The 16337-nt window shown below is 36.2% G+C and overlaps 1 protein-coding gene across 3 annotated transcripts in view; it reads right to left on the bottom strand.

The window, feature by feature from the left end:
• The window catches only part of LOC111506098 (dynein axonemal heavy chain 1), a 290072-nt gene that overhangs the window by 52229 nt on the left and 221506 nt on the right, over window positions 1-16337 (bottom strand). For all 3 annotated transcript variants that reach the window (XM_074181742.1, XM_074181740.1, XM_074181741.1), the window contains exons 38-44: window positions 15948-16050; window positions 12176-12425; window positions 10141-10271; window positions 6753-6858; window positions 6435-6589; window positions 5002-5190; window positions 1531-1891 (exon numbers count right to left, since the gene is read on the bottom strand). In XM_074181742.1, the coding sequence (XP_074037843.1) occupies window positions 1531-1891; window positions 5002-5190; window positions 6435-6589; window positions 6753-6858; window positions 10141-10271; window positions 12176-12425; window positions 15948-16050 (1295 nt within the window). The remainder of the gene's footprint in view (window positions 1-1530; window positions 1892-5001; window positions 5191-6434; window positions 6590-6752; window positions 6859-10140; window positions 10272-12175; window positions 12426-15947; window positions 16051-16337) is intronic.

Here is a 16337-nt window from a genome sequence, read left to right as displayed (position 1 = left end):
GAACAATTTTTATTTTTTGTCGGACTCAATTAGTTTTTGAGATATAGCCTGCCAAAGTTTGTATGACGTCTGCCGAGTTTCCTGAAATTAGAATGAAATTCCATAATATGTCAGGTGCACAAATCATTTTTTATAAATTGCAGTAAGTTTCACTATTCGATAATACTAATTCGGAGGTCAGTTTAGATGTTGAAGGAAGATAGTTCTTACAAAAGTAAATATTCGAAGATACATTCCTTTCAGAGTTTGGAGGTCAGGTTAAATGTTGAGGATACATAGTTTTTCAAAATTCTAAAGTAAGGTTAGACTGTGTTAGGTTAGGTCGGGTTAGGTTAGGTTAGGATACGTTGAGTTAGCATGTGGCAAATTATGGAATTTCAGTCTAATTTCAAGAAACTTGGCAATTAGTTAGTAAAAAGAGATAGAAAAAAGTGTAATGATATGGAAAAAGACGTGTTGAATAAAAAAATATGTGAATTGCAATTGTTTATTACTTAGAAAAAGGTAAAATATGACATCATACAAACTTTGACAGGCTATATCTCGAAAACTAATTGAGTCCGACAAAGAATGAAAAGTGTTCTGAATTCCTACCATCACGCAGTATCATCCCAGAAAAAATCGCGACAATCTGTGAGTATCCCATAAACTAAAATTTTCCCTAATAATATGTCTTGGCACAATCATGTCGCTGTATTTGCAAAGACTGCTCCTCAGAAGCTTGAAAAACTGTTCCACACCTCAGCAACTTTTGATTAATTATAAAACTCAGATTAGATCTTCTTTGAAGTATCGTTCTCATGTATGGAGCACCGCCCCTAAGCTTACCCTGAAGCTGCTGGATTCTATCCAGAAACGAGCCATCCACCTGATTGAAGACGCAAACATCATTTGCAACTTTAATAGTCTGGAACATCGAAGAAATGTTGGAGATTTCTCTCTTCTATAGATATTTTAACGGAAAGTGTTGAAGTGACTTGACACATTTGGTTTCACCAAGAGAGGCACATATCAGAAATACGCGACGGACTGTGGTTACTTATCCTTCTGAGATTCAACTCAGTACACCTTGAACTTCACTGTTCAAGAACTCTTTCATTTGGAGAACTGCGTTCATTTGAAATAAACTTCTTGAGAACGTTTTTCCAGATGGATTCAATCTCCAGTGATTTGAACCCAAAGTAAATCGCTAGTTTTGCACAAACACCGCCCTTAGAGAGTCTTAAGGATTGTTCTGTGGTGCTTGTGTTTCGTCCTTTAAAAATTGTTGCATAAGAAATGAAATCATATCATTATATACTCTTGAAATTAATACTTAATTATTATCTATTGCAAAAGACGTTAATAATTTTTTCTCAATGAACATCGGTTAAAAAAATATGACATGGTAGCGGAGTTACGGAATTCCGAGTGCTCAAATTGAACATCGATATCTCTGCAAACGAAATGTGGATTTATAAAGAATTGAAATACCTATCATTCAAAAAAAATTCGAAATCCGCCTAATAGCAGCAAGTGATGTGACATTACCTGTCACATTAACGACGCTCCCTTCTATATTCTTGATAGTTTCAATCCACCTCACTCTCTCATCAGAAAGACCGCTGATGAGCCGTATCGCCCTGTTCATTCTCTCTTCACAAATTGCTATACTTTGCTCTTTCTCCTCTTTGAACGCTATTTTGGCCGCCAACTGCATTTGTAGTTTCTCCAGCCCGTCCAAGACTTCTTTCATTTTGGCTTTAGCTTCGGCGAGGACTTTCTCTGTGTGTGCAAGTTCTTCTTTTGCTTTCGCTAGAGCAGCTTTCTTTGGAGCGACTGCCTTGTTGACGAAATAGTATTTGTACATAGCGTGGATCCACATACATAGTGATGTACAAGCTTTGGATACCTGGAAGGATCATTATTTAGATTATTCTCATTCCAACATCATTTTTTTCAATACAAATTTCTCATATTCATCACTTTTGCTGTTCTGAATCGTTTTTCAATGTTAAGCAATGTTTCATAATTGTAATTCAATATCCAGCGAGGAAGTAGTTGTTTTCCGGCAGACTTTTAGCAGAATAAGCGATGTAGGTAGTTGAGAGGGATGAATATTTAGAGATTTTTTTCGAAATATTCATTTTCTTACATTATCAAAGAGTAATTAGTAATCAGTGACAATGCCAATGGTTCATAAATAACACAACGTCTTGTGAAGAAAGACATTACTGATTGTTTGAAGGTGATTGACAATGTTTCGTGATGAATTTCACTAGTTCGGACTTCCATTGTCTATTATATAAAATGATTTGAAATCCCTGAAACAAGTAAAAAAGAATAATTAAAAAGTATAGTTGAAAATAACAATTATATTACGCAACAATAAACCTGAAATGAAATGATAGTGAAATAACCTACAAGTAAAAAATATAATAATTGAATAAATAAAAATTAAAGGAATGCAAAAAGAAAATAATAAAATAAAAAAAAAAAAAAAAAGTGTAGAGATTCCAAGTCACGTTAGTTCACGACGTTTCGATTGTTGGTATCTACAATCGTCTTCTGGTGATGACTGGACTGATTCCTCCGAGAGATGACTATTTTATAGGTCGTTGAAATACTTTCACTTCCTCTACTTTCCATTTTCCGCTTCACTGATTCCGTGAGAGATGACCGATTTGGCGGGAGTTGGTCATTTTTCGTTTGATGATGGGTTTCCATATGTTTCGTATATCTACGCTGGCCTGGCTGAATACGTTGTTGGACAACATGTATGCGGCTTCCTTAAATTTTCTCCTGAACCAATGTTCCTCTCTGTGCAAGATCTCAGCTTGGGACCACTCGATGTTGTGTTGATGGGTCCAAACATGGTCTGCTATTCCTGATTTGCTGGTTTCTCCTCGCTGTGTGTGCTTCTTGTGCTCGGCAATGCGAACATTCAATGGCCTCTTAGTTTCACCAATATAGGATTTTCCGCACTCACAGGGTATCCGGTAAATGCAATTCTTGGAATCGCAGTCCGCGTTTGGGGGCCTGGTTTTCGTGAGGCTGCTACGGATAGTGTTACCGGATCCGAAACAGGTTCTAATGTTGTACTTGGAACCAATTCTTCTTATCCTCTCCGATAATCCTCTGATGTAGGGAAGTGCAAGCACTGGTTGTGACGGCTTCTCTTCCTTGCGAGGCTCCTGCTGTCTTTTTAGCCAAAGTCTTTTCTACCATCGCTTTGGAGTATCCATTCCGCTGAAGATCATTTTTGATGATGTCTAGTTCCTTCTCGAGACCTTCCTTTGTATTACAGAGCCCAAAAGCACGGTCTAATAGAGTCTTGATGATTCCTCTTTTTGTCGATTGATGGTGGTTGGATTCGTGGTTCAGATACTGTCCCGTATGAGTGGGTTTTCGGTAAACAGATGTTTCCCACTTAGTGTCGGTCCTCTTCACCAAAACGTCTAAGAATGGCAATTCATTGTGGATTTCCTTCTCCATTGTGAAAGTGATGGAAGGTCTCACGCTGTTGATGTGTTTCAGAAAGGCGTCTAGTTCAGTATTCCCATGGTTCCATATTATGAAGGTGTCGTCAACATATCTCAACCAGACTCGAGGTTTCTTGTGGGCTTCTTCAATGGCCAGAGTTTCAAACCACTCCATATATATGTTGGCTATGACTGGTGAAAGTGGCGATCCCATTGGCAGTCCCTCATCTTGTGTAAAGAATTCGTCCTTCAGTTGGAAATAACAGTTTCGTACACAGCATCCTAGTAATTCCATAATTACTTCTATAGGTAGATTCGTTCTCTCTTTCAGGTTCCCGTCTTCGGATAGCTTTCTCTGTATGATTTGGAGACAGCAGGAGCCTCGCAAGGAAGAGAAGCCGTCACAACCAGTGCTTGCACTTCCCTACATCAGAGGATTATCGGCGAGGATAAGAAGAATTGGTTCCAAGTACAACATTAGAACCTGTTTCGGATCCGGTAACACTATCCGTAGCAGCCTCACGAAAACCAGGCCCCCCAAACGCGGACTGCGATTCCAAGAATTGCATTTACCGGATACCCTGTGAGTGCGGAAAATCCTATATTGGTGAAACTAAGAGGCCATTGAATGTTCGCATTGCCGAGCACAAGAAGCACACACAGCGAGGAGAAACCAGCAAATCAGGAATAGCAGACCATGTTTGGACCCATCAACACAACATCGAGTGGTCCCAAGCTGAGATCTTGCACAGAGAGGAACATTGGTTCAGGAGAAAATTTAAGGAAGCCGCATACATGTTGTCCAACAACGTATTCAGCCAGGCCAGCGTAGATATACGAAACATATGGAAACCCATCATCAAACGAAAAATGACCAACTCCCGCCAAATCGGTCATCTCTCACGGAATCAGTGAAGCGGAAAATGGAAAGTAGAGGAAGTGAAAGTATTTCAACGACCTATAAAATAGTCATCTCTCGGAGGAATCAGTCCAGTCATCACCAGAAGACGATTGTAGATACCAACAATCGAAACGTCGTGAACTAACGTGACTTGGAATCTCTACACTTTTTTTTTTTTTTTATTTTATTATTTTCTTTTTGCATTCCTTTAATTTTTATTTATTCAATTATTATATTTTTTACTTGTAGGTTATTTCACTATCATTTCATTTCAGGTTTATTGTTGCGTAATATAATTGTTATTTTCAACTATACTTTTTAATTATTCTTTTTTACTTGTTTCAGGGATTTCAAATCATTTTATATAATAGACAATGGAAGTCCGAACTAGTGAAATTCATGACATTACTGATATCTAAAGGGCATTCTTCAGTGGACTGAATATCAAGTTTAGTTATTTCAAACGGTAATTTAGTCTCAGTATTCAATACGGAAACAACTCTTTGAATATTTTAGTGTTTTTGGAAACTTCCCATGGCATCATTTCTCTTTAGAAAAATAAAGAACGACCCTTTTTAATATTTGAAGACAAATTCCAAAATTATCATGTGGAAAAATTTGAACGTGTTTATTAGATACTTTTGAAATTTTTGCAGGTGTGAAAGCTGGATCATCCACATATCTCTGTAATTTGTCTATCATATCTTCGGTAATAGAATCTTTATCGAAATTCATTAGAGACGTCAAAAAAACTCCTGGATCCGTAAGCATAGTTCGACTGGGTTCCCAATAGTCCAGTAGCTTTTCCCCAGGTCTTATTCCAGGTACCTGCAACAAAAACGGATACTTTGTATCTGTATATGTATTGAAATAAAATCATGATTCAATAGAGTTCGTGAATTTTTGAATTTGAATTGATATTTTTGTTACAAAGGAAAATAATGGGAGATATTTCTAAATCAACATATGAAAGATCTTTATGAACTATTGTCGTCAAAATTGTATAATTTGGTGACAGAAATGATTGATTCGAAATTATTGCAGGAGCATATTGTCAGATCATTCTTCATTGGTTATTTCGCATCTGAGGGGGTAACTGCCTTGGTGAGAGATCAGTAACTGTCTTTATCTTGCTTCAGAGCACATTCAGCGAACACACGTCGTTGTCAATGGTTTATTTTCAGTTCCTGGATCAGTTGAATTTTGTACGGCTGCAGGCACACGTAACCATGCCAAAATCGACTGCCTTGGATTCTCCTGGACACTATCACAGACAGCGGCGATGTTTTCCGTAGATCTTGCGTTTTGTCTACGTACGAGTGTTGGTGAATCGTTTATTGAACCAATGGAGTCAAATTTATCTACGACATTGCGTTAGGATGATTATAGCTAACGTACAGTGGACGAAGCGCACGGCACATTGTCCGAACAAAACATTCACTTTGATAAAACATTTTACCTTCAACAAGATGGCCATTATTAATTGGCAAAGTTCGGAAGTCTTGTTGGAATATTCTACATAAGACGATTTCAATACTGTAAATTTTTATCTTCCTTGCTTCTTAAATTCCTTGCCTAAGTAACAATATATTCTGGCGATATCTTGAATTTATTGGAGCCTCTGGAGACACCCTATATTTTATTCTATAGAAGGAAGGACATTGGCAGATCAAGATTTTCAAATGATGTGCTGCTGCAGGTTTTTCTGGGTTTTCCTGCAGCTGAAAAAGCAAATGCGCCACTGGACTCAATAAAGTCGCACCGGTGCGCCAATTAATTTTTGTTATTGTTTCATAGTTTCGTAAACTGTAATAAGTAACAATGGTTGATAACTTATCGTATACTGAAAATCGATTTTTGTGTTTGATGTAACTCCTGTACCCTATACATTCGTTTCAATAAAATAACCTGCAGAACAAATTGTCTGAGAGAGCTTCTTTCCTCAAACATGATCTAAAAATTGGTTACTTCTCAGGTATGTATCATAAAGATATTAATTCAAGTTATTTGTGTTCTATGAACATCAATTGTTTATCTGTTTTGATCGATTTGGAAATATAATTTGAAAGCACCTTATTTGGTTTCACATTCTTGACAATACATATTGCCTCCATTACGAAAATGACTCCAGCAGGAGGACGTTTCATCGACCTTACTTCCGTTATATCATTTTTGTTTAGAGACTTCAGACTAGCTTCAGCTTCCAACAAAGCTGGCAAAGCCTCATCTGAAACAAAACAAAAATTACAGTTTTTATTTTATGCATTACGACTATTGATTTTCTCTTATGGTTTCTGAAAAGTTGAGAATTTTTCACATTAGAAATTCATTCTTTTTCAAAAATTACAATTTCGTTGATATACATGATACTGTTATCAACAACTACGAACCTAAATCCCGTTGAGCGTCTTCTGCGATAGTTTGTGTTTCAACAGCTTTCTTTGCTGCTTCGAATTCTTCTCTTTCAACGATGACTTTTGTTTCTTCTGCTATTACCTGAAAAAGGGTACATAATTTCATGAAACAATCATTCTTTTTTTTATAACACAACAATTAAAGCACATATTTTTGTTATACTTCTTAAGTTATACTTCTTTCGGCGTGTTAGGGAAAAATAATGAGTGTTAATTTTAACGATGCGCGCGCACTCCGTCACGAAAAACTGACACCCTGAAGTTAGCTTCTTCTTCTTTAATCAAATATGGCCGTTGCTTTTCAGTCGAGCGCATTTGGCCAGATTCCTCCTGTCCATAGTGAGCAAAATCTTCGTTCGGGGGGGCGCAGCTGTCTTGATTGAGGCAATGCTGCCACCCTAAGTTTTCTCATTCATTTCTTATTTCATACTAGGGGGCCGCCAATCCTTTCAATATGACTTTCACAAATAACACATCTATTATCGCACTGACGACCTCGTCGAATCCGTCGACATCCAGCCTGGTTACTGGAGCAGGGGGGCGCCAGACCTCTCAAAATACCTTTCACTTCAATAATTATTCGAAGTTGACTTTATTTTTTTTTATTACCTCATTTCTGAACTCCCCTCGGACCACGACATCCACGTGCCATCTTTGATGACGGTCGTTATCGGCTCAACCGTCCTCTGTCACGATCGGAGAGGAAGTCCCTGAAGTTAGCTAGTTAAAAAACATATTTGTTTTTCAAAAAAGTTACCTACCAATATATTGAAAGTAAAGACATCTATTTATGTTTACGTGAGAACTGGCAACTCTTTTTTTGAACCTATAACACGTGCTTTGTATCAGTCTGAATAAAAAATATATGAAAAATAAATATACATAAATATATATTTTTTCAGTAAATTGATTGAGGTAGTCGTTATTACTACGTAGTAGGAGATCATCATGAATAATGAGAAATAAAATGTTCTATGTTTTTTACCACTTTTATTTGTACTTATCGTTACTGCAGTTATGTCCTATATGAACATCTTCAAAATATTACAATAGTTTATACAATAGTTATTTTGAAAATGTCCATATAGAACGTAACACCGGTAACGATAGTTACAAATGAAAGTGGTTATAAAATAATGACAAAAAATTTTTGAAACAAGCTTTCATTCAAGCTAAAAAGATCAAAATAAAATTTCAAATCACATCAACCACATTCATTTATGAATTTACGGAATTGAAATTATTATAAAAGCTTGTCGCGATGCCTAGAAGAAATCTCTACATATTCAGTCAGATGAAATTTAAATTAAGAAACATTCTGACAGATCAACTAGGTACTGCAATAAATTTCAAACCCGATAAATCCTATGTGTGTAAAAAAGCATTCACGGCACTTTTTTTCAATTACAAACATACATACGAATTGCTTACAAGTTTAATAGGTGCCTACCTAATTACAAAATTTCAATTTCAAATTGAAATTATCGCGACAAGCTTTATTATAATTTCAATTCTGTAAAGTCATAAATGAATGTGGTTAATTTGATTCAAAATTTCATTTTGATTTTTTTAGGGCACTTGAATGAAAGCTTGTTTTTAAAGTTTTTTATCATTATTTTATTTTACAATTTTTAGTTTCAATCGATAGTTATCGATCAATACGAAAGTCCATCCATAAAATGGAGAGTCCTTCAACAGAAAAACTTAAGGAACGGGGAAAACTATTATTAGGATAAACTATATTCTATAGAAATAGGTAGTTACCTACTCCTCCGGCATACCTTATAGAAGAATTAGCTTATTATAGTTCTTAGTCTATTCATTTCATTGGCGTCATTATTACATGGCCGAATCCCCGTTAATTTCGAACAGTCTAATTCTTCTATCAGGAGGCCTTTGGCGTTTCAAGTTAACGCTTTCATTGGCAAGTTTTTCATTTCGTTTCAATTTCTCTTTCTCTTACCTTCTTTTCCTTTGTGTTGATGTTTCTTTATTTCCCATAGCGTTCTCACGAGTACCGAAGAAATATTCGTCAACCCTCCCAGAGCTTCGTTTAGCAGGGTTAGAGCTAATATACAACAGGGTTCGCTCCGGTGCACCCTGTGATGACGTTCACGATATCATTTTATACCCTGATGACACTCAGTCCTTGACACGGCCTCACCTTGACTTGGGTGGTAATTTGGTGGAAGATGCGCCAATTTTTTCAGCTTAGAGCTTATTCGTGCCTGACGAAACACCATTCCGGGTTTGATTTTGGAGTTTTCCTTCTCCTAGATTGGTTGCAGACCAATACTAATGACGCCCATCTCACCAGATTACACAAGTCATGGTATGCCTCTTGTTCCTGTTGCTCACATTGCGTGATGGAGCCGCTTACTCTGGGAACTTAGAGGGTTTTACAATGCAAATAAATATGAGTTCTCACAACTTACTACACAATGTATTGTCTTCTTCTTAGAGTCGGGAAGTAGGTATTTAAAGGAAAAAGCTTGATTTGATTTTTTTCTAGAAATATATTTTTTTATTGAAGTCAACCCTGGATGTGAAATTTGTTTCATGGTGGGTCTACCAACTGCCTATCATGAATGGATGCGTATACAAAATTTCGTGTCCCTGCTATTTACCGCTGAGGATATCTCTCGTACGGAGCCGATCCTGGCAGCAGCATCAGGTCACGTTTATGATTAATATGCATTTTCATCGATTCTGGACCAGCATGCAAAATTTCAGGTCAATCGGATATCGGGAAGTGGGTCAAATTAAACTTGCAAGATTTGTTAACATACATACAAATCAAGTTAAATGAAAGCTTTTAAAAAACAAAGACAGTTTGATCTCTCATTTCTAATATATTTTTTCCTGTAACATATCGTGGTGACTGATATTTATCAACTATTCATTGATTTATAGATAATTTGCTGTGAATATAATTGATGAAAGTGGTTTTTACATATTACTTTGAGTACGTTTGTAGAATTTGAGGTTAGTTGACGGTACGTATTATTTACTTACTTCTTTTTAAAGTAATCGTAACATTTTATATAATGGAATTTATCGTCAGGTTGTCCTTTACACAGTGAACATGACGATAGTATCAAAATGAATTTACATAAATATTTGGATTACACGAATGAACTTAGACGAATGATGAAATAAATCACGGCGAGAAATGATAAAAAAAAAAAACGAAATATAACATCTTACGTCCTCACATAAGTACACACACACTTTTTTTATAAATATTATTATTTGGATATCAATTGATGTGTCTCAAGTTATTGTTATTTTTGATCATCCACTGTATAACCATGTATATTCCTCAGATTCATCCTTCATATCATGGGCTAATTTACAAACTTACTGTATCAGAAGCTATTTTTTTTATCATTATATCAGCATCTCGAGCAGCAATCTCCAGAGCTGGTTTCATTTCTTCCAGTTGTATTTGCAATATTTTCACCTCTTCCGAAGTACTCTGTAGTTTTCCTAGTCCTGAAATACAAATAAACTCCTGGTGATATATGAATTACTCATTTGCTCTCATAAGCAATAAAAAATTATTGAAAACAGAAGTATCACAGGTTGAGAAAACTTTAATGGTAGAAAATCTAAAAACGACTATTCTTCAATCCAATTTCATTTCAACCTTGTATCTTATAAATGAAACAATACTTTATAATTGAAGAGATGTTCAGAAATGTCTTCTTTTCCTTATGAAAATGTAATTTCTACATCCATTGACATGTCTCTGAAGGGTAAAGGTGGATTCAGATCAGAAAACTACATGGTCATTCGTTGTGGACTTCCTTCTCCATTGTGAAGGTGATGGAAGGTATTACGCTGTTGCTGTGCTTCAGAAAAGTGTCTAGTTCTGTATTTCCATGGTTCCATATTCCAGACTCGGGGCTTCTTGTGGGCTTCTTCAATGGCCGGGGTTCAAACCACTCCATATATATATGTTGGCTGTAACTGGTGGAAGTGGCGTTCATATTGGCAGTCCCTCATCTTGCGTAAAGAATTCGTCGTTCAGTTGGAAATAGCAGTTCCGTACACAAAATGCTAGTAATTCCATGATTACTTCCATCGGTAAGTTCGTTCTATCTTCCAGGAGGTCCCCGTTTTCGTATAGCTTTCTCTATAGGGTTTGGAGTGCTTCTTCGACAGGAACGTCAAACGAAAAGTCGAACGAAAACCAGGCTACTACACGCGGACTGCGATTCCAAGAATTACATTTACTGGATATCCTGTGAGAGCAATGAAACTAAGAGGCTATTGAAAATTCGAATTGCCGAGCACAAGAAACACACACAGCGAGAAGAAACCAGAAAGGAACACTGGGTTATGAGGAAGTTCAAAGAAGCGGCATATATTTTGTCCAACGACTCATTTAGCCAAGCTAGCGTAGATATACTCAACATATGAAAACTCATAATTGAGCGGAAAACTCCCGCCAAACGGTCATCTCCCGCTAAAACGGTGAAGCTGAGTGAAGGAAGAGGGGATAGAAGAAAACACTCGACTGGCCTTTGAATAGTCATTTCTCGAAGGAATAGTCCAGTCATCAACCGAAGATGATTGCGGATACTAACAATCGATCTTTCAATTTTTTTTCATTTCTAGTTAATTTTACTTGTTTAATATTAAATTTTTTGCTCGATTTTTATTTTTCACGTCAAATATCTTTTATTTACCGTAGCTAATGACTCCTCCAGCAAATGATGTCATCATTTTCGAAAAAGCGTGTTTTTTCTTTTGTTTTTTCCAAATGACATTCAATTCCTTCAAAGTTTGGTCTTCTTCCCATTATTTTGTCGAGTGTCGATATTTATTTCTTGAAATTAAATGACTGTTCTGTTTTTCTGTTTATATTTTTTACCAACAGGCTCAGTTTTTTTCTAAAGGTGGTTTTATTGATTTCACAATTTCATTTTGCTCTCATTCTTGAATTTATACATCGATGAAGTATTTCGATGTATGAGAGCGTCATGAACATTGAGAATAATGATATTGTCGTTAACAAAAAAACACATTTTCTCATTAATTGTACTGTATAGAAAACTAAAGTAGCCATTTTAATTCACACACTAAGTATAGTTTAATAATAACAACACTAATTAAGACGCAAGAGGTTTATCGTCATTTCATTACATCCAGGTGATTAAGTAACTAGCTGAATCACTATAAGATCGATCGAATCATTACGTCATCTTTTCCAGCAAAAATTAAAAATATCTCAGGGGTGTCTTATTTAATCAGAAAAGCTGCTTCAAAATCATTAACATCTAGTACCGTCTTAATTGAATTGTTAGGTTAGATAATATATCTATATATGAAACTATCCTAGGAAAAATCAGTTTTTCCGTCTGAATAAATTAATACATTTTTTATCAGCTCACCAGTCTTAAGGCGACCAACTCCTTCAGTAAGAGATCCTTTCTTCTTATTCATCAGTTCAGTGTAACTTGATAAAAGCTCCAGATAGGAAGTTGGAGTCACGTAGTTATAGCGGGAAAGCTCTTGTTTGTATCTTTCGCTTGCTTCGACTACACTTGCGTGCATATACTGGAACACAATAACGATACCCTGGAGAACTTTCTCGGAAACCTCCAAGTTCTCTACGTCTTTCAGGAAACGGAACGCCACTGACTGAAATTCAATTCGAATATGATTATTATTACTGCTGCGAATAAAAAACAAATCATCAGTTGAGAAGTGCCTATTGATACATTGAAACAAAACAATGTATTGGGTATTTGACTCTGGTTTTATAATATTATCAGTGAGCGTAGCTTCGTTTCTCTTAATTGGATCACCTGACCTTGTTTGTGTACCATAAAGGACAGGTAGCCAGATTCAAATAATGTTCATTGCTTCTTTTTTCTATAGAAATTATACTTGTGTTATTGAATTTCTATTGCCTCTCTAAATACTCTTAGATAGTAATTTTGACTTTCATCAAGTATTACTGTATCTTTGAATGAGATTATGTGAGTGCTTTTTTTGTATAGAGCATGTTCAGCTACAGCTAATTTGTCGGTTTATCCGAGTCGACAACTTCTTTTGTGTTCAGAAAGACGGGTAACCACACTTTTTTTCGTGGCTCCAATATAGACTGACCGGCAGCTACAAGGGATCAGGTATACCCCGGGTGTTGCTGGAGGTTATCTGGGACCTTTTTTTTGGTACCTTATGAGCTGTCTGACTTGTCCATTTCGTCCAAGTCTCCAGAAAACACTGCAGTCTTTTGGGTTCTCCCATCTTCTCATGACACCCATTCCATCAGTCTCGTTTCCTGTACTAGTTTGTACAGGTTCCGTGTTGGATGTTCGTCATATTCTTCTAGACGTTATTTCGTACGTCCATATATTGCCTGTCTACTGTGATTCAGTGCCTCACATTCACATAAGATGTGCAGAGCTGTTTCTATTCCTTCGTTGCATAATCTGCAGCTGAAGGTCTCCGTTGTACAACCCCATTTTATTCAGGTGTCCTCTAAACGGACAATGACCGGTTAGTAACCCTGTAATCATTCTGAGCCGATCCCTACTATATTGAAGTAGTTCTTCAGTTCTTTTCTCGGGTGGTTCCCTAATGAAGGTTCTCCTGTGTTTGTTGCCAGGTGCTTTTGTCCAGTGCTCTGTGTGCTTCATATTAGTCCATATCCTAATCTAGTTTTGTATCAATGATTTTGGTACCCCCAGAGCTGGTTCAGGACCTATATATGAAGTTGATGATCCGCCTCTAGCGCATTCATCAGCTTTATCATTACCTGTGATTCCTGAATGCCCTGGCACCCAGTACAAAGTTGATTTGTTCCTGTTTGCAAGTTCATTCAGTTCTTCATGGCATTCCCAGACCAGTTTTGATGTCATCTTCGGGTTTGTCAGAGCCCCTAGTGAGCTCTTGCTGTCTCTTAAAATATTGATCCGCTCATTTCTTTGAGGTCACAATTTAATAAGCCTTGCACACTGCAAGATAGCATACACTTCCGCCTGAAAAACGGATGTGTATAGTCCTAGCGAATAGCTGTAGTTTGAATTTCTATCCACTCGGTATATTCCAGCTCCCGGTCCATGTTTGGTCTTCGATCCTTCTGTATACCAGGTGTTTTTTCCAAACATGTTTTCGGGATGACTAATGGTCTTCTACTCTTCACGGCTCATGATTTTGGCCGTGAAGTTTGTGTTAAAGATGTACTTCGGTGTCATGTGGTCCGTTAACATATTCAATATGTGCTCCTCCACTTGTTCCGAAATTTCTGTTCGTTCCGATCTTTTGTAGTTCGGTAAGTTTTCCAGTCTGAATTGGCCCATCCTAGCCTTCCCCATTATCACAAAGTGTAAAGGAGGTAGATTCAGCTGTTGGGGTAGTTCTCATTGCTCCCGTCATTCCCAAACATGCAAGTCTTTGCACCTTGCCTAGTTTGATGATGGCGGTCGCCTGCTTCATCTTTGGCTATCTTTATCTTCAAATAAACCAATCATAATATGTAATGTATTATTTAGTTTCTTTCCTTACCACTTATAGCTGTTCATATTACAGATGAGATACTTTGGATTCAAGTCCCTAAATACATCCAAATGAGAGGGACAGTTTATAAACAGAAGCATAAGTCCATCTTTGATGAAGTAAATGAGTTTATTTCATTTATACAAATAGAAGCGTTTCAATGAAAAATGCTTCTCTTCAAAGGAAAACAATTAATTTCTCATACGGAGACATTTAAATAATGTTTCAAGTAAACATATCATTCTTTCAAAACCCAAAACAGTTTTGCTTCGAGATTAATTTTGCTCAGACTAAAGAATGCATACTTACTTCTCTAGAGCGAATGTGATTATTTCTTTTGAAATGTATGCACAATCTTGGTGGAATATTTTTTTTTTACTTAAAAGAAGCGTTTATTCAGTCCATTTGAAATTATGATTCAAATTCATCTTGAGAGAATATGTTTCTCAGTTTGAAAAAATATTTCTTCATGAATATAGGAGAGCAAGATTTCTTTAAATCGAGATAATTTTCTTCACTTTGAGATTTTTATTTTTACTGTGTATCTTGATTCAAAGAATGCATTGAAATAAGAACTTCTATTCGAAACTATTAAGTTAGGTATAGGAAACCCCAAAATGAAATGAAAGATAATTGAACGTTATATTGTTTGGACCAAAAAAATAAAAGGTGTTCTATTTGAAATAAGAAAGTGGTTTTAGTCCGAAATTATAAAAAAGTGACAATGATTTTTGAACTTCATGTATAATAATGAGAAACGAGTTTTATTGATATCGATAGCCCCTAACCTCTTTCATGCTTGGTCAAAATTCGAAGGAATGATTTCTATACATTTCCAATTCTACCAAGCATTTTCATTAAAAATCAATAACTCGAGAACGGTTATAGTTAGGTACAAGATATCTTATATAAAATCATATTTTTTTTCGACCTATTCAAAAGCGTGTACAGGGTGTTCTATTAAAAAAAATTTGATATGTCACACTTTTTTGAGCCACCCTGTAGACTTCAAAATAATTTCCTTCTGCACCCTTGATCAATATACATATAATACAATGGAGAAATTATCTATAAAGTTATTGATTTGGTTCACAGGGACCGTGTCGTATAGGAGCTCCACCCAGAATAGAGAGGCAATAGAAATTCAAAAACAGGAATTATTTCAATAGAAAAGAAGATGCAATAAACATTAATGAAACCTGGCCACCTTTCCTTAAACGTACACAAACAAGTCACGCCCACTAATAATAATATTAAACCAGAGTCAAATACCACCACCGTAGTTAATGCAGTTGGAACGACGCTAACAACAATTCGGGCACTGCGACCGTTACCACATCGCCTTTGATGATATCCACCGCAGTAGTAGACAAAATGTCAGGCATTAAAACCTGGAGACCATGGCCGAAAAAACCGAAAAATAGCTTTCACACAGTTATCTCCGGTCGTCAAAGTTTACATTTTCTAAAACATATCTAGCTGACCTCAAAATGAAATTATAAAAATTGCTTCGATAGACAAAAATTTGTTCATATGGGAGACTCAACATCTTCACTGGTATCGGGTATTGACGAAATCTCAACAAGATTTCGTCACATTCCAGCGGACTCTTCGTATTATAGGTATCTAGAAAATTTAATTTTAGTTTGATGTACTCACCTGGAGAGCTGAATCAGGCCAAGGGCTAAACCAATCAATAGTGCAGCAATTGACAAGAGCCGGAAACTGTCGTAAGCGAGCTCTGAATATTTCTCCGATGGGACTTGAACGAAAAAGTGTATCAAATTATGAAATGTAAAACATTTTCGTTATTATATAAGGTGGTCGAAATCATGACGTCAAGAAACGTAAATTAGATTTCTAGAATTGAGAAATGAACAAAAATACCTCATGAATATTATCCGCTTTTTTATAGTTTCTGAGTTATAACTTTTTTAATGTACTTTCTAATAAATATTTGGCCGATTCAAAAGTAGCCTTGTTTGACGAAAATATTTTATTTTCGATCTGCAGTATTAAGATTCTGACAACACAACTCTCACGCCAGCA

The sequence above is a fragment of the Leptinotarsa decemlineata genome, unplaced genomic scaffold (genome assembly GCF_025532065.1).
Source record: "Leptinotarsa decemlineata unplaced genomic scaffold, Ldec_3_MD MMD2_tig00026314_RagTag_RagTag, whole genome shotgun sequence".
NCBI classification, from domain to species: Eukaryota; Metazoa; Arthropoda; class Insecta; order Coleoptera; family Chrysomelidae; genus Leptinotarsa; species Leptinotarsa decemlineata.
This window is presented reverse-complemented; position numbering and strand designations above follow the sequence as displayed.